Consider the following 19,870-nt stretch of genomic DNA (forward strand, 5'->3'; position numbering starts at 1 on the left):
AAGGTTTCATTCGGGTTCCACTTCTCTTTAAAGTCTTTATAGTAGTTCAGTTTCAAGTCTATCCTCACTGACCAATCACAGATTACTATTACATGCAAGGGGTGGAGGCGATTAACGTTTCGTCTTCAGAGGGGTGGAGCTTAGAGAGAGGCCATTGAACACAGACAGCCGTAGGACAGGGAGGTATGTCACAAATATTAATATTCATTTAAATCACACTAGTGTATTTTCATCTTATACAAGTTTAAATATAAGTTTTTTTTCATACAATAGTTTATAAAAAGTTACTGATGATGTCATAGTTGTGTTTAGTTTGTGTAATTAGTGAAGATGAGGCCACACTGTAGTGTCTGATATCAACATGGTTTTATGATTTAGTTTAGTTCTTAAAGTTGTGTTTTTTCTGGAGATCTGATATCTTGGTAGATCTTTAACTGAAGTCAAGTGTGTGTTTCTGTAGTGTCAGATTTTTCTATTATTTCTGTCAGTTCTGTCAATATTGTGAGTTCTGTATAAATGTTTCTATATAGATTACATTTATATTTGATTTGGTTTAGCAGAATTTTTTTCAATTTTAGTTTCTCAAATACGCACATTTCTTTCTTGTGTGTGTGTTCTACTGTGTGTCCTTGTGTGTGTGTGTGTGTGTGTGTGTGTGTGTGTGTGTGTGTATTAGAGAAATCAATATTTTCAGCTAAAGAGTAAATAACCCTTCAAATAGACGATGACGAAACTCTTGTAGGACTCCGTGAGTAAAGTCAAATCTTTATATGAAATAGAATATAAATGATCTTTATTGTGTTTATTTACTTGCTGTCATGTTGTGTTAAACTTGTAGTAGTTAAATTTTTCAGTTGAATATCTTTACGCATGTCTCGATGTATCCAGAGGAACAGAAACACATCCTAACAGTCACTCATTTAAAGACTTAAATGAAATAATAACAGAAATCTTTTACTCTTTCTTTATTTAATTAAAAAATCCCTTTATTGTGTTCGTCTGTGAGTTTGGGCTGAAGTGGATTAAAAAACTCCAGTGAGGTTTGTTATTCTCAAGATGATGAAAAATCAAAAGCAAACATTTTCAGACAAAAATCATCATTTACTCAGTTTTGAGTTGTTTCAAATCTGTACTTTTTTTTTGCTGAACACAAAGAGGATATTTGTAATTATGCAGAAACAGGAGCACTATTGACTTCCATAGTAGGAAAATGTACAATTGAAAGCCAATGCTGCTTAAAAAACGGTCTGGTTAGAAACATTGCACAAAATGTCTTTGTGTTGATCAGAACGAAGAGTTTTCACAGGTTTGGATTAACAACTGGTTGAGTAAATAATGACAGAATCTTCATTTTGGGTGAACTGTCCCTTTAAGAATGACAAAAAGCATTATTTACATCTGTTCTTTAGGTCAAATAAATGATTGGTAAGTAAAAATGATCAACTAGCCTAACAAACAAGATTTTTTTATTCATGTTAACTTTATAAAACAGTATGTTGTGTAATTCCTTCAGGATTTAAAAAAAAGTTTAGTCTGTTAAAGTCGTGACAGTTTTGCCAAATGTTTCATTCTAGGTTTTATGCCGTGCAAGATGAATCCTCAAAATCTTTTCTGATAGTGAATTTCAAATGCATGTATCTGCTGAAAGTTTAGATTGTTAATGTACCACCTCGGTAGGGGTTCCAAGCTGATACCAAACGTGATGCAAAAGCACTGTAGATCACTGAGTGGTCTGAGGGAATCGTCACTGCCAGCGCCATCGCTACAATTAAAAAGATTAGCTTTACCCCAGTGCTAGCTTGTGCTGTCTCGAGCAAACGTGTTGTCAGGCGCTGTATAGCACTTAAAACGGTTCCTCTATGATTATGAGGCAATGAACCACTTAGTGCTGTTTAACACCGGTTGTTTTTAGAGTGTATACTTTCAGACTTGTATTGAATTTAGACTTCTCATATTATATAAGCTTTTATTTGATCTTTAGTGTCATCATCTATCAGATGAGCTGCAATAATGTAACACAATCATTGTTTTGACACACATTGTTTAATAGCAGTTATTCTGCAGGTCTTCACATGCTTTGTGTCGTGTCGTTCTCAGTGTTTTTTAGGGTGTATCTGTGTGTTTTCTCCACTTTATCTCTGTCACTGGCACTAAGAGATAGATAGACATACAGAGAGAGACACCAGCTGTGTCATCAGTGCTGGGATTAATGAGAAATGAGCTCAAACTCAATGATGTTGCATCAGATTTGTTGACACTATTGATCCACAGAAACATGTTGGAAATTCCAGACATGAAAAAATCATTAACAGAAATGTTTATTGTTTGCTATATCAGTGTAGATTTGTGTGCCAGTAATGAAGGTTTAATGTGTTCATCACAGCTGTTAGAGAAGGATGGATTCTGTCATGGGACTCATGACTGAGGTAAGAGATTCTCTCACAAACTCACACTATCTCGCTCTTACTCACTCTATCAGTCACTCTTTCACTCACTCACTCACCGAGTCACTCTTATTTGCACTTACTCACTCAATGAGTCGCTCTCACTGACTCACTCTATCTCACTCTTACTCACTCACTCATTCAATGAGTCACTTACTCTTACTTACTCACTCACTCATTGAATCTCACTTACTCACTTTTACTCTTTCAATGAGTCACTTACTGTCACTGACTCTCTCTCACTTTTACTCACTCACTCACTCACTCACTCACTCACTCACTCTAACAGGCACTCTCACTGAGTGACTTTCACTCATTCAATGAGTCACTTACTCTCACTGACTCACTCTCTCTAACTTTTACTCACTCACTCTTACTTTCACTCACACTATCTTGCTAACTGACTCTCATTGAATCTCACTTTTACTCATTCACTGAGTCACTTACTCTCACTCTCTCTCACTTTTACTCACTTTCACTCAGTCACTCATTTTCTCTCACACTATCTTGCTCACTGACTCGCTCTCTCTCACTAACTCACTTTCACTCATTTAATGAGTCACTCTCTGAGTCACTCTCACTGACTCACTCTCTCACTCACTCAGGTTTGTACTTCTACTGTGTGTTGAATTGACTCTTCAGTTTCTGTGTGAAACAGACACCAGTTGGCGGAGCTCAAACCAATGAAGGGGCAGATGATGGAGGCGGGGTCAGACATCGAGTCAGTCATGTTGAAATGAAACTGGTCCCGCTGGAGTCAGAGGACGGATCACAGGCACCTTTAAACAGTGATGTTACAGCACTGAGGATCCGTCAGCAGATGGACCGCAGGAAAGCAGTGTTCTACTTCATTCTCATCGGCCTGTTTATATTCAGCACAGGTACACGCAGCTTACAATCAGCATGTGTTCATTACAGTGTATGAAAATGTTCTGTATGCATGTTTCTATTGCATATTGATATGTCATTTTAGTCCATTTTATCATGTCTCAGGTAACGCTACTTGGGAGTTTAGTGTTAAATAATATTTCATTGTTTTCACATAGTAGTATGGAGAGTAAGCAGTACATTTGTATTTAAGCCAGGTCTTTAGTGTTTGGTTTTCTCACTCAGCGTTCCTGCTGGGTTACGTGACGTTCCGTGGAATGTGCCGGAAATGCAGGGAAGAGGGAGATCTGATTCCTCTGAGTGACACCACTGGATCGGATCACGTGCCCGAGGAGACGGTGATGTACATGTCAGAGCTGAGGGAGATGCTGAAGAAATATCTGATCGAGGACAAAATAGAGAACACACTCAGGTAAAAACATCAACCTGTGACTTCAGTTTATGTCCTGAAAGCTGTTGATGTCAAAGTTGATTGTAATGTTTTCAGGCGAGTGAGCAGGACGTCTCATCCTCCAGGGTCCTCTGAAGGAAACGCTATAGCGAGAGAAATATTGCAGAATCTTCAGAAGCTCCGTATGGACCACACCTGGACAGACTCGCATTACGCCACTCTCCAGTTTCCCTCCAGGTAAAAGTGTGTGCATCTCATTTATTTGTCCGTCATTTTAGCATCATTTTATCAATATGAGTGTTGATGACTCATGAATGTGTGACTGTCCAGAGCAAAATAATACAATGAAACCAACTTTAGGGACCACAATGGAAATAAGTGTAGGGACCACAATGGAAATAAGTCTTTGGGCTTTATTGTGTTATCCCTGACTATTTATGTGTTTTAATGTATTATTCGGAGTACTGTTTCATATTTTATATATAAGTGGTCAAATAAAATCAATCAATCAATCAATCAATGCTCTGTGTTTGTGTACATGTCTGTAGGACACAGAAGAACACTCTCTGGTTGGTGGATTCTGAGGGGGAGGAGCTAGAGGAGATTTCTTTAGACAATGATGGTTACTGCGCCTACAGTGCCACAGGAACAGCCACAGTATGGTAGACTTCCCATCTGATACAGCTAACATGTTCATACACCAGTAAACATGCATTTGTTTATGTGCAGGGAGGGGTCGTGTACGTGAACTACGCCCGGCGCGAGGACTTCGATCAGCTGCGAGCTCTTGGTGTCTCCGTCAATGGCTCCATCGCCATAGCGAGGGTGGGAGGGGGCGTGAGCTTTGCTGAAAAAGTGTGGTACGCCCAGCAGGCGGGGCACGTGGGTGTTCTCATTTACCCCGACCCTGCGGATGTCCCTCAGGATCCACGACGACTTGGACTCCATAGCAACGCTGTCATCTCCGAACATGTGCGTCACGTTACGTTTACACGCCGCCGTGTTCGTTTTCACTTGGAGTCATTGTGTTTATTTCCCGTCACTACAGGTGCATCTGGGATCTGGCGATCCGTTCACACCTGGATTTCCTTCCTTTAACCACACCCAGTTCCCATCCACCCAATCCTCTGGTCTGCCAATCATTTTAGCTCAGCCAATCAGCGCAAACGTTGCTTCCAAACTGTTAAGGTCTGTTCTTCCCTTTGCACAAATAAACTACATTAAAGTGAGTCTAAAGTATGCATGTCCAAGTCACATTTCACTTTTTTTAACAGATTGATATTGATGAGGATGATGCAAAGAACATAAATGCTTCTGTAAACTTATTCAGTCTTTCTTTCAGTCAGTTATCAGGTGTGGATTGCCCGCGCGGATGGCAGGGCCGTTTGCCGTACGTTCAGTGTGTGTTGGGTCCGGGCTTCACAGGGCCGGGTGGGCGCAGGGTAAAGATGGGCATATTTAACACCATGAAACCGGTGCTGCTCAACAACATCTTCGCTTCTATAGAAGGCAAACTGGAACCTGGTTAGACTTGAGGATCTATACATTTGTATCTGAGTTTACATGAGCAGTGGATGAACACTGGTTGATTTCTGATGTTTTTCTCAGATCATTATATCATCATAGGAGCTCAGAGGGATTCTTGGGGTCCAGGAGCTGTAAAGTCTGGAGTGGGCACAGCAATCCTGATGGAACTAGCTAGAACATTCAGTACAATGGTGGATAATGGTAAACACACACACACGCACACTTGTCCTGTTACACTCTCTGGTGGAGACTCAGAATTTAGGTATTTGTCCTGTTACAATCTCTGGGGGAGACTCAGAACTTGGGGTTTTTTCCTGTTACAATCTCTGGTGGAGACTCAGAACTTGGGGATTTGTTCTGTTACAATCTCTGGTGGAGACTCAGAACTTGGGGTTTTGTCCTGTTACAATCTCTGGTGGAGACTCAAAACTTGGGGGTTTGTCCTGTTACAATCTCTGGTGGAGACTCAAAACTTGGGGTTTTGTCCTGTTACAATTTGTGGTGGAGACTCAAAACTTGGGGGTTCGTCCTGTTACAATCTCGGTGGGAGACTCAAAACTGGGGGTTTTGTCCTGTTACAATCTCTGGGGGAGACTCAGAACTTGGGGGTTTGTCCTGTTACAATCTCTAGGGGAGACTCAGAACTTGGGGGTTTTTCCTGTTACAATCTCAGGTGGAGACTCAAAACTTGGGGGTTTGTCCTGTTACATTCTTTGGGGGAGACTCAGAACTTGGGGGTTTGTCCTGTTACAATCTCTGGGGGAGACTCAGAACTTGGGGGTTTGTCCTGTTACAATCTTTGGGGGAGACTCAGAACTTGGGGGTTTGTCCTGCTACAATCTCTGGGGGAGACTCAGAACTTGGGGGTTTGTCCTGTTACAATCTCTGGGGGAGACTCAGAACTTGGGGGTTTTTTCCTGTTACACTCTCTGGTGGAGACTCAGAATTTAGGTATTTGTCCTGTTACAATCTCTGGGGGAGACTCAGAACTTGGGGTTTTTTCCTGTTACAATCTCAGGTGGAGACTCAAAACTTGGGGATTTGTCCTGTTACAATCTTTGGGGGAGACTCAGAACTTAGGGATTTGTCCTGTTACAATCTCTGGGGGAGACTCATAACTTGGGGTTTTGTCCTGTTACAATTTGTGGTGGAGACTCAAAACTTGGGGATTTGTTCTGTTACAATCTCTGGTGGAGACTCAGAACTTAGGGATTTGTCCTGTTACAATCTCTGGGGGAGACTCAGAACTTGGGGGTTTGTCCTGTTACAATCTATGGGGGAGACTCAGAACTTGGGAGTTTGTCCTGTTACAATCTTTGGAGGAGACTCAGAACTTGGGAATTTGTCCTGTTACAATCTTTGGGGGAGACTCAGAACTTGGGGGTTTGTCCTGTTACAATCTCTGGGGGAGACTGTGAACTTGGGGGTTTGTCCTGTTACAGTCTTTGGAGGAGACTCAGAACTTGGGAATTTGTCCTGTTACAATCTTTGGGGGAGACTCAGAACTTGGGGGTTTGTCCTGCTACAATCTCTGGGGGAGACTCAGAACTTGGGGGTTTGTCCTGTTACAATCTCTGGGGGAGACTCAGAACTTGGGAATTTGTCCTGTTACAATCTCTGGGGGAGACTCAGAACTTGGGGGTTCGTCCTGTTACAATCTCTGGGGGAGACTCAGAACTTGGGGGTTTGTCCTGCTACAATCTCTGGGGGAGACTCAGAACTTGGGGGTTTGTCCTGTTACAATCTCTGGGGGAGACTCAGAACTTGGGAATTTGTCCTGTTACAATCTCTGGGGGAGACTCAGAACTTGGGGGTTCGTCCTGTTACAATCTCTGGGGGAGACTCAGAACTTGGGGGTTTGTCCTGCTACAATCTCTGGGGGAGACTCAGAACTTGGGGGTTTGTCCTGTTACAATCTCTGGGGGAGACTCAGAACTTGGGGGTTCGTCCTGTTACAATCTCTGGGGGAGACTCAGAACTTGGGTTTTTTTCCTGTTACAATCTCTGGTGGAGACTCAAAACTTGGGGTTTTGTCCTATTACAATCTGTGGGGGAGACTCAGAACTTGGGGGTTTCGCCTATTACAATCTCTGGGGGAGACTCAGAATTTAGGGATTTGTCCTGTTACAATCTTTGGGGGAGACTCAGAACTTGGGGTTTTTTCCTGTTACAATCTCTGTGGGGGAGACTCAGAACTTAAGGTGTTTGTCCTGTTAAAATCTGTGGGGTAGACACAGAACTTGGGTTTTTGTCCTGTTACAATCTCTGCTGGAGACTCAGAATTTAGGGATTTGTCCTGTTACAATCTCTGGGGGAGACTCATAACTTGGGGGTTTGTCCTGTTACAATCTTTGGGGGAGACTCAGAACTTGGGGTTTTTTCCTGTTACAATCTCTGGTGGAGACTCAGAACTTGGGTGTTTGTCCTGTTACAATCTCTTGGTGGTTAGAATTTCATCTATGCATTTTTTCACTTACCAAACCACTTCCAAAATACCATTGGCATTGTCCTGAATGAAAATGGTACCATATCATGCATGCATATGTGAATAACTGTGATTATTTGAACAGTTGCATAACACAAATGTAATTTAGTCGCTAATTGAGTATGAAGTCAATAGGTGATGGTTTTATTTCCATTTTGTCGGTGGAAGTACTATCACCCTGGCTTCTAATAGGGGATAATAAGGAGAAATGTGGACTGTGGACCAATCAAAATGTCCTCTTCTCAGCTTTGGATGTCTGTCAGTTGTCTGAGCAGCCTTATCTGATGGAACTGGGCATTTGTTTGTGTTAACCCACCAAAATCCAGTCCCAATGTAGGGCACCCTCCTCCAAGGCAGTTGGGGGGCTAAAATGCTTGTTATCTGCTGTTGCTACATTGACTACATGTAGTCCTCTGCTGGTTTGCTTTAAAGTTAACATGGACATCGAGTGATGCTCCAACAATCATTGTTTAATAGATGAGAGAGGATTAACTGTTGTATTTATGATTGAACTTCATGTATAATCACACATCCACAGGGTTTTCTCCCAGACGCAGTCTGCTTTTTGTCAGCTGGGATGGAGGAGAGTTTGGCAATGTTGGCGCCACCGAGTGGTTGGAGGTCAGCACTACAATTAACTATTCACATGAATCATCTGCATTATACAGACTGACATCATTAAAAACTCAACAAAATCATTTTGTGTCTGTCTGTGTATAAGCATCTTTTATAAACCCGCACATAGACATGAATAGTGTGATAGTGTGAAATGTTGTGTAGTAAACACTGTGTGTTGTTATTCTGTGTGAAATCCTTGTGTTATCAGGGTTATTTGACCATGCTGCATCTGAAAGCTGTGGCGTATTTCAGTCTGGATCAAGCCATCCTGGGTAAATGCACGCACACACATACTTGATGTAAAATGAAATAACTAAAATGAATAACTGAATAATTAAAGTGGGTTTCCTTGTTTAGGTGATGATAATCTTTCTGTCTACACGAGTCCTCTGTTAGCTAATCTCATCGAAGGGACCATTAAACAAGTTTGTGTTTTTCTTAAACAGCTTTTTGTGCCTGTGTGTGTGTTTTGATGATCACTGAAGGGTTGATAAGGATCTCAAAGCAACTAATTTAAACATTCATATTATTTTTTATGGCACAGTTGAGACATATCACAGATGTTCTGGTGTGAAGAGTTTAAGAAGCTCAGGTTTGTGAAGGTTCAGTCTGGTTCTGATGGTTTGGATCTGTGGGTTTCAGGTCGAACATCCCAAACACACGGGTCAGTCCATTCTCTCTCTTGTCCAGCGTCAGGGAGGCTGGAGAAACATGTAAGTTACAAAACACTTTACTGAATCTTCTTCAGTCCTGTCTGTTTATTTTATTCTTGTTTTTTTTTTACTCTGTTGTTCGTTGCAGAGTGAAGCCGTTGTATTTGAACAGCGGTGCTTACAGCTTTACAGCGTTTGGAGGAGTTCCTGCGATGCAGCTGCATTTCACCGAGGTAAATTACACAAACCTATATCAAATGAAGTGCTATTGGGATCTAGAAGGTTGTGTTTGTAACTCTGTGTGTGTGTGTGTTCAGGATGCTCGTGTGTATCCGTTTGTCAACACTCGTCTGGACAGTGTGGGTCGTCTGCAGGAGCTTCTGCAGGGTCGTCTGTGCGCTGTGGGTCGAGCTGTAGCTGAACTCGTAGGCCTGATGGTTCTCAAACTGTCACATGATCACATTCTTCCACTGGACGTCACCTGCTACAGCAGTGCAGCTCAACAATTGAGCTCTAGACTGAGTATACACACTACCCAACTGCAGGTAACACACACACACACACACAAACACACACTGATACACACACACACACACACACACACACACACACACACTCATGTAGTCTCTGTCTCTCTGTCAGTCGAGGGGTTTGTCTCCTCAGTGGATTTTCAGTGCGAGAGGAGATTACAGCCGCGCAGCTAAAAGTCTTTTGGATGCTATAAAGAACAGTGATGTTCAGGACGAGAGACTGGCCAGACTCTACAACACACGCATCATGAGGGTAAACACCACAGACACACACACACACACACACACACACACACACACACACACACACACCACACACACACACACACACACACACACACACACACACACACACACACAGTGTATCTCTTTAACAGTTAAGCTCAACGAATGACACAGATATTGAACTATTAAGCAGTGGACAGGATCTGGAGACATCACATCCTGGAGATGTCACTGCATTCATGACCTCATAAATATTAAATATCTGAATATTAATTAAGTTAGTTAGGCTCTCATCCAGCACACGAGTCAGATAGACTCATTATGAATCAGCTGAGCGGATAAAAGATGAATTGTGTTGACCAGAGCCATCATTTGATCTGAAGCTAAACGTTTGATGTTTACAGGTGGAATATTACTTCCTGTCCCAGTACATGTCAGTGGTGGAGACGCCGTTCCGTCACGTGTTTCACGGGCGTGGCGATCACACACTGAGCGCGCTGGCCGAGCATCTGTCTCTCCTGCGCTCTGAGCCGCATCTATTCGACGAGGTCCGGTTCAAACGCCAGCTGGCTCTCTTTACCTGGACACTGCAGGGTGCCGCTAACGCTCTCAGCGGTGATGTGTGGAACATAGACAACCCTCTCTAGTGCTCCAGAACCACACAGACTCCTTACCAAACCGTTCCTTTATCCAGCCCAACATCAGTCGACCGGTTAAACCCTGGATAACTGTAGAGCGTCAGTGTTGAAGGTCAGGATAAATCAAGTCTGTTTACATTCAGACCTCCACGCTCTCCTAACCAGGCACAAAATATCAAGCCAATCATTTCATCACAACACAGTAGTTTCATGATACTCGTTGTGTGTTTTATCTGAGCAGAGACACCGTCTCCACCCTTCAGATGAAATGATGCTCAAGACACAAAGGTTAGGGTTGAATCGGTTTGTGATTCACAAGAGAAGCGTGTATGAGAAGAGTTTATTCTGCTGCAGTTTCTGTCTGTAAACCAACATGAATCTTATAGGAAGGGGCTGTGTGTTATATTTGAGGAGAACGTGAGCAATTCTTCTAGCTGAGCAAACTTAATTTCATTCATCATTGTATTTATAAATATGTAACAATAAAGTCTGGTCAAATACAAAGAGGTCTCATGAATTGCAGGTTAGTTATAGATGCGGAGACAAATTTCAATGAGCTATTTTTTCATATGCTTTCAGAGAATGGTTTACCAAAACCAAGTTACTGGGTTGATCTTTTTCACATTTTCTAGGTTGATAGAAGCTCTGGAGACCCAATTATAGCACTTAAACATGGAAAATTTTCATGCTATGTCCCCTTTAATATGTCCTCGAGTTACAACACACTGAGGCAGATATCAAACAAGCATGTACAACAGATATTATATTTTCATATTTTTGATGAATAATTGCGCTTTCAACAGATTCTGTCATTTATATTTATAAGTAAACATTTGTGTCACGCCTGGTTAGGAAGTGTGCGTTTGAGTTATTCGATTTTTCACATCTGATGATGTAAAGTGCACTGAATGTCTCTTCATTTGTTGTTAATTGAATGTTATAATTGAGACTTGATGTTTTTTTTTGTTTAGTGATATTGAGAGTTTGTTAATGTGAGCAGTGATTCTTATAATTATGACAGTCATACTGTCATCCAATCAGAAAGCAGCATCTGCTATCAATCTGCTCTATGACATCATAGAAGATGATATCAGGTCAGGTCAGTGATGTCATGAAGCTACCTGCTAAATGTTTAAAATGTTGATGGATGTTTATGTGATATTTATGGTGCATTTTAATAAAACAAAAGACTAATAAAAGTCGTTTGCCTTTGATTTCACATTTTGAAAACAAAACAAATGTAAATTACATTTGAATTCAAAACATTAAATACATAAAAAACAGCATCTTGTTTTGTTTGACATCTAAAATACCAGGAACAATGACCCTAAATAAAAAAACAAAATCTGAATTACTTAAAAAAAATCTATAAGTAAATGCAAATCTTAATGAAAAAAATATTACACTGTAAAAAAAGTCCGTAAAAATTTCAATGTTATTGCAGCTGGGTTGGCTGTAATTTACCGTAGATTTACATTTATGTTATTTACTGGCAAGAGTTTGTTCAAAGTTAAATAAAATTTAAATATTAACAAGTCTTTATCTTTACAGAATAAAACTATACAATAACAGCCTCATGCAAAGCATTCTGGGAACCAGAAATCATCATCAACCTTTTTCTGTTTTTTGCTTCAGATTTTGTTTCCCAGAATGTTTTGCTTGATGCTGTTTTTTTAGTTTAACTCTGTAAAGACAAAGACTTGTAAATGTTTAATGTTCATTTCACTTTGAACAAAATGTTGCCAGTAAATAACATAAATGTAAATCTACGGTAAATTACCGGCAACTCAGCTGCAATTTCTACGGATTTTTTTTACAGTGTATAAACTTAACTACAAATGAAATGTATTAATAGATATAATAATAAATTGAATTTATAATAGTTTAGTGATAGTAAAACATTTATAATAGTCTGTAAGTTTTTACATGCTTGGCATGTACATTTTATTTAAATGATACTGAAATAAAGAGTTAAATGCTGAAATAAAAAGTAAATGAAGTTTTAGTTTAGTTTATAAAAGGCTTAAAAGAATTACAATAATGATGTTAACACACACTGATATTTAAGCAAATATTAATATAATAATTCAGGTTAGATCTAATTCATGAGAAGAGTAAGAATTAAATCTTAATGTTCTTCATCTACAAAAGAAATATACATTTTCCTTTAAAAGCTCCACCCACCATGATCTCATATCCTGTGTGTGTGTGTGTGTGTGTGTGTGTGTGTGTGTGTGTGTGTGTGTGTGTGTGTGTATGTTTATCGATTTAAGTTTACTGTAGTAAATCATATGAAGCTGCTTGACTTTATTGTAAAGTGAGATAATGATGTGATTGACTGATCTCAGATCTTCTGTTTGCTTCTTCATCTTTGTTTCCTTATCTGCTCTCTTCATCACCTTCTTCACTCTTGCTGCCCTCCTCTGGGTTTTCTTCATCACTGTTGTCCTCCTCACCATTCTTTTTGTTTTTACCTTTCTTCTCTTTTCCATCCTCACTCTCCCCATCATAATTTTTCTCCTCCTCTTCACTCTCTTCATCATCCTCTTCCTCGTCTTCTTCCTCATTTTCTTCTTCTTCTCCCCCTTCCTCCTCTTCTTTTTTTCCCTCGTCTTCTTCACCACCTTCTTTTTCATTTTCCTCTTCTTCTTTCACTTCTTCTTCCTCATCTTCATCTCCTTCCTCTTCCTCCTCTTCATCTCCTCCTTCATGTGATTTCTTATTTTCATTGCTGTCTCCCTCTGAGTCGCTCTGAAAACACACAAAATTAGTCACAAGATTATCTGTATGTTAGTGCACTTGTTTTGTTATACTTGTAAGATATAAATGTGTGTGTGTGTGTGTCTGTGTGTGTGTGTCTGCGTGCGTGTGTGCGTGTGTGTTGTACCCCTTCATCCTCTGGACTGTCTGATCGGGCTACTCGTCTTCGCTGCATCTGTTTATTTGTACATAACAGAATCATACAAACACAATCAGTTGTGACTCCATATGTTGTAAATCTGAGACACATTTATGACACTAAACACACAAATATATATTAATAAATATATAAACAAACAATACTGATTAAAATCATCCTGAGTGAGTGGAAGATCTTTAAAAAGAAATAACACACTGTATTTTTGAAGATAATTTTTAAGAGGTTTTTTTTATAGTTCTGTGATGTTGATACTGTAGCCCAGTGGTTTTCAAACTGGGTGCTGGGGCCCCCAAGGGGGCCACAAGATTGTGCCAGGGGGGCCCCAGTTTTATGACATTTTATAAAATACATTAATTTATCATGAATTCTGTTTAATTAAACCTAAGAAATAATAAGCCAACTAACCAACAGCACTACTAGGTATAATTTTATATGTTTTGTTTAATTAAAATACTACATTTTAAAACTGTTTTTGTCATAAATTTTCTTTCGGGGGGCCACGAAAAAATGCACTGTACACAAGGGGGGCCGCACACTGAAAAAGTTTGGGAACCACTGCTGTAGCCTAATATTATTTTTCTCTCTGTAGAAAGAGTTAACAGTGAAGTATTGAGAAGTGTAAGAGGAAATGTGGTGGTTTTTAGGGAAATTATTTACACAGTATCTGAATCACATCATTCTCATCGCAGGTCTGTGTTCAGCCAATCAGAGGAGTGCTTTCTGTCTCTTTGTCTGTCTGTTTGTCTGTCTCTCTGTTTGTTTGTCTGTCAAATGCTGCTTTGCTGTTGTTGTGTTTGTCATTTTATATTTAAGCATTTAGCAGACCATTTTATACAAAACGACTTAAAAAGTGAGAAAACTAAACTATAACAGCATTAATAACATTGGCTCTCTATAGGAAAAAATGCATATGCATCAATTTCAGTGCTTTGTTTATATCAATAACATTCATTTAAATAGGTTATCTTTATAAGATAAAGTGTCAGTGATTAAAGATGAGAATCACAGTGTAGCTTTGTTCTTGAATTTTAAACAGACCATAAAATAAAATAATTAAAATAGTTGTGACATTAGACTTTACACTTCAGATCTACGAGGATTTTTAGGATTTGTTTTTAAAGAATTATTTTACTCACGGGCAGCGCGAGCCCCAAAGCCACGAAACACAGAAGCAGCGCGAGAATCTTCATCTTATATTCACTGAAAGAAAAATGACAGAATTAAAATGTCTCTGTGGATTAAATAAAGTATTTACAGTAATTATGAAGTTGTTCTTACCTGATGTTGTGTTTCTGTTATAAAATAGCGAGCAGCGGGTGAATTTAAACTCTCATTACAGCGCGCGCAACCAATAGAGCGCGTGCGGGGGCGCGGACGAGACGGTGCGTGTCTTCAATAAATCCTCGAGCCACTATAAAGATTTATTTGTGTGAGTGTGTGTTAATGAGACAGGACACGGATATGGATCTGAAGCTTTTTTAATTATTACAGTTTTAAATAGACATTTTAATTTCCCTGTAATACAATCACAGTGTTTTTAAAGCAGATTTTGGAATGTTGTGGACAGATTTATTTGAGAATGAATAGTGAGGGCAGATTCAGACATTTCCAGATGTTAACCCTAACACACACACACACACACACACACACACACACACACACACACACACACACACACACACACACACACACACACACACACACACACACACACACATGGATGTTACACTGATGATGTCATATAGGACACATCAGAAGATTCAGACAGGAAACTGTAAAAATGTTTCGTAACCCTGTGACTTTATTAAACACTTTATAGTTTTGTTTAAAACATCATTATTTGCTCTTTATTTAACGAAGAATTTTATTTAGATTTTGTTGTTTTTCTGAGCAAATGCACTACAGCTTCTCTAGGAAGAAAATGATCTGTATATAAGATGTTTTGTCTACTGTGTGTATATTATAGTGGATTATATAATCACTCTGAAACAACATCTTTACTTGACACATTTTTTCATTTAGCAGACATGTTTTAAAGCAATTCTCAAATAAGAGAACATTTAACATTTTGTCCCAAGAACCAATTAATTGAATTATGAAATTTATGACGTTGTTTTGATGTGAAATCAAATTCTTTTGTTTTTATTCGAGGAAACAATCCAGAAAAACAAACAAAGAGCTTTTAGTGTCACTATATATGATGAGTGGATATCTTGAGTTACCCTGATGTGTAGAAAATATTTATTTACTTTTTTACATTTACTCAAATAACATTGGTCTGTTTATATTTAATGTGTTTTAATAGTCACATTATATTAACACATTAAATCAAAATATCCTAATACAAAAAAAGATTGTTTACGTATTGCTTTTAAAAATAACTTTACCACAATACATAGTCTCCAATTCAACCCAATAATTCCAGATCCTCAGTATGAAAGTTTACCTATTTACATACCCTAATAATGAGAATAAATATGATAATAATGAAAACACACACATTATTAACCCTCTTCCAAAGCTTTATTGAAATATCAATGAGATCACAAGCAAACAGTCTGATAGATAAACCCAAGATATCACTGACATTCAGATTAATATTCACAAACAAAACCTTCATACAGTACAATAATCATAAATAATGTTCATGTATATAATCACTCAGTTCATATCAACACATTTTATGTAATATTATTTAAGAATTAGCAGAAGGTTGAGTAAAACTCTTTTAGTTTGAGTTTAAGATGTTTTAGTTCACAAAAGTCTTTTAGAATAAACAGGCAGCTAGGGGACTTAATAAGAAGTAACAAAATTCATTTTGGGAGATTTGAGAATTAATAATATTTTCCAAAAACTCAAATATAACAGCAAAGCAAAGATAAATGACCAACAAGAGAATCATATAAGTGATGAATGAACAGTCAGACATTTGCTTTAGTGCAGATGAAGTTGAGTTTATGAGTTTCATTAAGGCTGATCCAGCGATGATCTTCTCCGGACTGAATCGCTCCGACCCGTCCATGACTGCAGTCATGTGCTTGTGTCCCGTTCCCTGGAGCCCACTTCTGATAACACATCATCTCTCCAGTCAACCAGAACCAAATACCCAAAGCGCAGGAGTGACGCAAACCCATCCAGACCTCAGATGTGGAGGCGTTTTTAATCACATTCATCACGTGAAGCTGAATCTCCTCTGAATATACTGAGACCAGATCCATCTGTTTCATCCTACAGTATTCCAGAGCTTCAGTCCACGTCCGATTCTCTCTGATCAGAAACATCTGATCTAGATACAAGACAAAGATCATGGATTCAAATGAAAAGAAGATCAGATTGATCAAGACAAACTGACATTGGCCTGACAGACAGAGATTTAATAGATTCTGTTACTGCTGTTGCTTTACTCACCTTTATGACACACAAATGGCAGACTTTTATCACACTTTTCATCAGTCCAGTTTCCATTTTGTGCCCTTACGTTGACCTTTGTGCACTGTTTATCGGGTTTATCAGTTGTGCATTGTTGATTGAGTTCCTCAGTGTCCCAGTTTCTGAATGAGGAGGTACTGTTATCTGACCACTCCCACGAGTCTCTGAACAGACCAATCCAGGCTTTCTGATCTCCTGACTGATTATTCATGAGAGACTGAATCTTTTTATTTTCTTCCTCATTCTTCACACTGGCCAGATCTGTGTGCTTCTGTCTGCAGTAGTTCTTAGCTTCACACCACGTACACTTGTTTTTGCAGTTTGTACCTTCAAGGATGAATCCTTTACTGCTGTCTGCAAAACATTGAACTGAAATTGATTTTCATGCTCAAACTCAAATATTTATTGACACTGAATTATAGCAGATGAAAATACTGATGACACTGATCTGTTATTATGATCACACACAGCTGTACTCACCATTATAGCAGATGAAGAAGTGCTTCTGCTTACATTCTTTACAGTCCCAACTTCCATCCTCATTCATTAAAACACAGTCAGGAGGATTGTTTCCATTGCAGTCTGGTTGATTATTACTCCAGTTTTGATACTGTAAATCATTTGTTCTGTAGATCGCTGTGTCTCCCAGAGACCATTTCCATGTATCACTCCCTGTCTTGTGTAGCCCAATCCAGACAAACTCAGTCTCAATGTTCACAGTGTTGAGGATCTCCTTCAGATCTTTCATGTTGTTGATGGTGGCCAGATCTGTGTGGTAAGCTCTGCAGTATCTCTGAGCATCGTCCCATTTCATTAATGTGTTTACAAAGTGATACTGACGTGGAGAACATGCAGAGAAACTCAAGACTGCTGTGAGGAGAAAAACATCAAACACATCTTCATCAGACTGAGTGACATCATTTAATTCACCTGACATTATTTTATCACATGAGGACATCCCAACTGTCTACAAAAGCAAAAACAAACAAACTTGTCCCAACACTGTAAAAAATTGTTGCTGCCTTAAATTTTTAAGGTTAATCAGATTTAAAAGTCATTTTAACTTACTAGTATTTATCTTGACAAGAGATGAGTTCCTACCACTTATAAAATGAAGTTATAACAACTAATCTCTAATTAAAATAAATAATAGAAAGTCAAAATGACTTGAAAAATCGAGTTGATTAAACAAAAAAATAAGGCAACAAAGATTTTTTTCGAGTGTTGTGACAAGTTTGTTATTAATGCAGACAGAGACTCACCTGTGAGAAGAACAGAGATCAATAATGTCATTCTTTCCATGTCTGAACCGATGAACAGAGTCAAAATGTTTTTTATTCACCTGACGAGCAGATACATTTATTCACAGCTGTCATCATTCATCTGAAATATTTACATATTTTCCTTCCTTCTTTTCATCACATGCCTCAGTCTGCTTTGCGTGTTACCTGAAAACCACAGGGGTTTAACAATGTCATTAGAATATTCATAGTGAAATGAGTTTGACTTCACAAAAGTCCTGTGTGTCTCACTGTTAACATTATGACATTGTTGTTTTCTCACTAACTAAATAAATAATAATGCCTGAACCCTTTAATGTAAAAAAGGTTATTAAATATTAAAGTATCATTAAACTTAATATCTGACTGCTGCTGTCCGCTCGGCCTTCACTTACTGAGTTTAATACTTACATGAAGAATCAATGTGACTGTGTACAAAAAACATCTCAATATAAACAAACATCATCACTACACACACATCTTACTGAATCATTTATTCAACATAATCTCTTTAATATAAGGCTGTGTTGCATGTTTGGAATATTATAAAATAGGCCTATTTAAATATGCTGTTTTAATGTTGTGACTGTAGTCTATATGTGTGTTTGTCATCAGTGTTTGTTTTTTGATGAGATAAAATCTCATAAAGCTTCTTGTTCCTGTCAGTTTGTGAGCAGCTGTGTGTGTGTGTGGGGGGGGGGTATAAATAATTTTTAGTAAGTTTAAGAATTTGTGATAGACATTAACTCTGAAATATGTCCAGATTCAGATTAACTGAACAATATCAATAGATAATATTAAAATATAACAGGGGTAAACTCATGAGTTTATTATGTACATAAACATAAACATATATTTATATTATATTTATTCAGAAACATGTGATTACTCCCCCTACTGTCTGACTGATGTAATGTCTCAAACTCTCTCAGTGCAGATTATGTGTCATGTCTTTATTGTGATTGGTTTGTCATGAACCAATCACTGACCGGGTATTTTTAATAGATTTTACGTTGAAAAAGTTGCAACCCAACCGAAATGTCAAACTGTTGAAATGTATTACAATTAAAATCAACTCACCAAAAGCCCACACAAATTATTTTGAAAAAATTATATTCATATTAACACATAAATCAAACATGAGACCAACTATTATATTGTATTATTGTTACCTGTTTAATAAAATGTGTTAAACAATAGTGTAAAGTTTGATTTAAGACATGCAGCTTTGACAACAAAGGAAGAAAAACATTCTGCCTTCCCATCCTACACTATTATATAACATGAACATATCAGCACAGACTTGTGAAACATTTCAGCACTCATTTTTAGCATGTGAAATTTATTTATCTAAAACAAAATATTTTTAGATAAGGAGTGTTAATATAAAGCTGTATATTAAATATTTAGTTAAGTGTTTTAATGTTTATTTACAGTATTTGCATCATATCTGCATGCAAAACCAACACAGTGACATAAAGTGTCTTCTGAGCTCTTTATATCTGTAAGTAAGATGAATGATCTGTTGATGGGGGCAATTCTGTCTAATAAACACCAAAACACATGAATTTAACAACCACATGAACTTTCAAACTCTTATTGGAATCAAAAATGTACATCTTGCAAAAAGTCCAATTACATCCTGACTAAACATTAACTGGTGCAAAACAATACAAATGTCCATACATATAATATTTTTATAAATACTGAATTAGTTAGTAATTAGTTAGTTATTTTGATGTATTGTTTGTATTTAAAAATGATAAGACTGACAGTTTAGGCTACTCGCCATTATTACACAGGCGTGACGGACAGAACTCTTATCTCACACACACACACACA

General features: G+C 38.3%; 3 protein-coding genes across 5 annotated transcripts; 1 reads left to right on the plus strand and 2 right to left on the minus strand.

Moving 5' to 3' along the window:
• Positions 1–104: 104 nt before the first annotated feature.
• Positions 105–11,607, plus strand: tfr2 (transferrin receptor 2). Its single transcript, XM_073875647.1, has 19 exons — positions 105–183; positions 677–748; positions 2,384–2,426; positions 3,103–3,325; positions 3,558–3,744; positions 3,820–3,960; positions 4,272–4,380; positions 4,453–4,695; positions 4,772–4,911; positions 5,066–5,247; positions 5,332–5,451; positions 8,274–8,356; positions 8,562–8,625; positions 8,711–8,778; positions 8,996–9,066; positions 9,155–9,239; positions 9,324–9,551; positions 9,649–9,789; positions 10,166–11,607. The coding sequence occupies exons 3-19, from the start codon at positions 2,397–2,399 to the stop codon at positions 10,406–10,408; spliced, it is 2,358 nt and encodes a 785-aa protein (XP_073731748.1). The 5' UTR covers positions 105–183; positions 677–748; positions 2,384–2,396; the 3' UTR covers positions 10,409–11,607.
• Positions 11,608–12,587: 980 nt separating this feature from the next.
• LOC141369351 (uncharacterized) lies at positions 12,588–14,826 on the minus strand. 2 transcript variants are annotated; one of them, XM_073875651.1, is made up of 4 exons: positions 14,598–14,826; positions 14,456–14,519; positions 13,287–13,334; positions 12,588–13,150 (listed from the first exon to the last, which is right to left on the minus strand). In XM_073875651.1, the coding sequence occupies exons 2-4, from the start codon at positions 14,507–14,509 to the stop codon at positions 12,779–12,781; spliced, it is 474 nt and encodes a 157-aa protein (XP_073731752.1). In that variant the 5' UTR covers positions 14,510–14,519; positions 14,598–14,826; the 3' UTR covers positions 12,588–12,778. The 2 variants fall into 2 exon arrangements, with proteins under 2 accessions (XP_073731752.1, XP_073731751.1); XM_073875650.1 differs by having other exon boundaries at positions 14,456–14,826.
• A 137-nt stretch (positions 14,827–14,963) lies between these two features.
• On the minus strand, positions 14,964–19,743 carry LOC141369350 (secretory phospholipase A2 receptor-like). 2 transcript variants are annotated; one of them, XM_073875649.1, is made up of 3 exons: positions 18,011–19,743; positions 16,728–17,615; positions 14,964–16,605 (listed from the first exon to the last, which is right to left on the minus strand). In XM_073875649.1, the coding sequence occupies exons 2-3, from the start codon at positions 16,957–16,959 to the stop codon at positions 16,241–16,243; spliced, it is 597 nt and encodes a 198-aa protein (XP_073731750.1). In that variant the 5' UTR covers positions 16,960–17,615; positions 18,011–19,743; the 3' UTR covers positions 14,964–16,240. The 2 variants fall into 2 exon arrangements, with proteins under 2 accessions (XP_073731750.1, XP_073731749.1); XM_073875648.1 differs by having other exon boundaries at positions 16,728–17,618.
• Between the last annotated feature and the right edge of the window lie 127 nt (positions 19,744–19,870).

The sequence above is a fragment of the Misgurnus anguillicaudatus genome, chromosome 13, assembly GCF_027580225.2.
Source record: "Misgurnus anguillicaudatus chromosome 13, ASM2758022v2, whole genome shotgun sequence".
In the NCBI taxonomy this organism is placed as follows: Eukaryota; Metazoa; Chordata; class Actinopteri; order Cypriniformes; family Cobitidae; genus Misgurnus; species Misgurnus anguillicaudatus.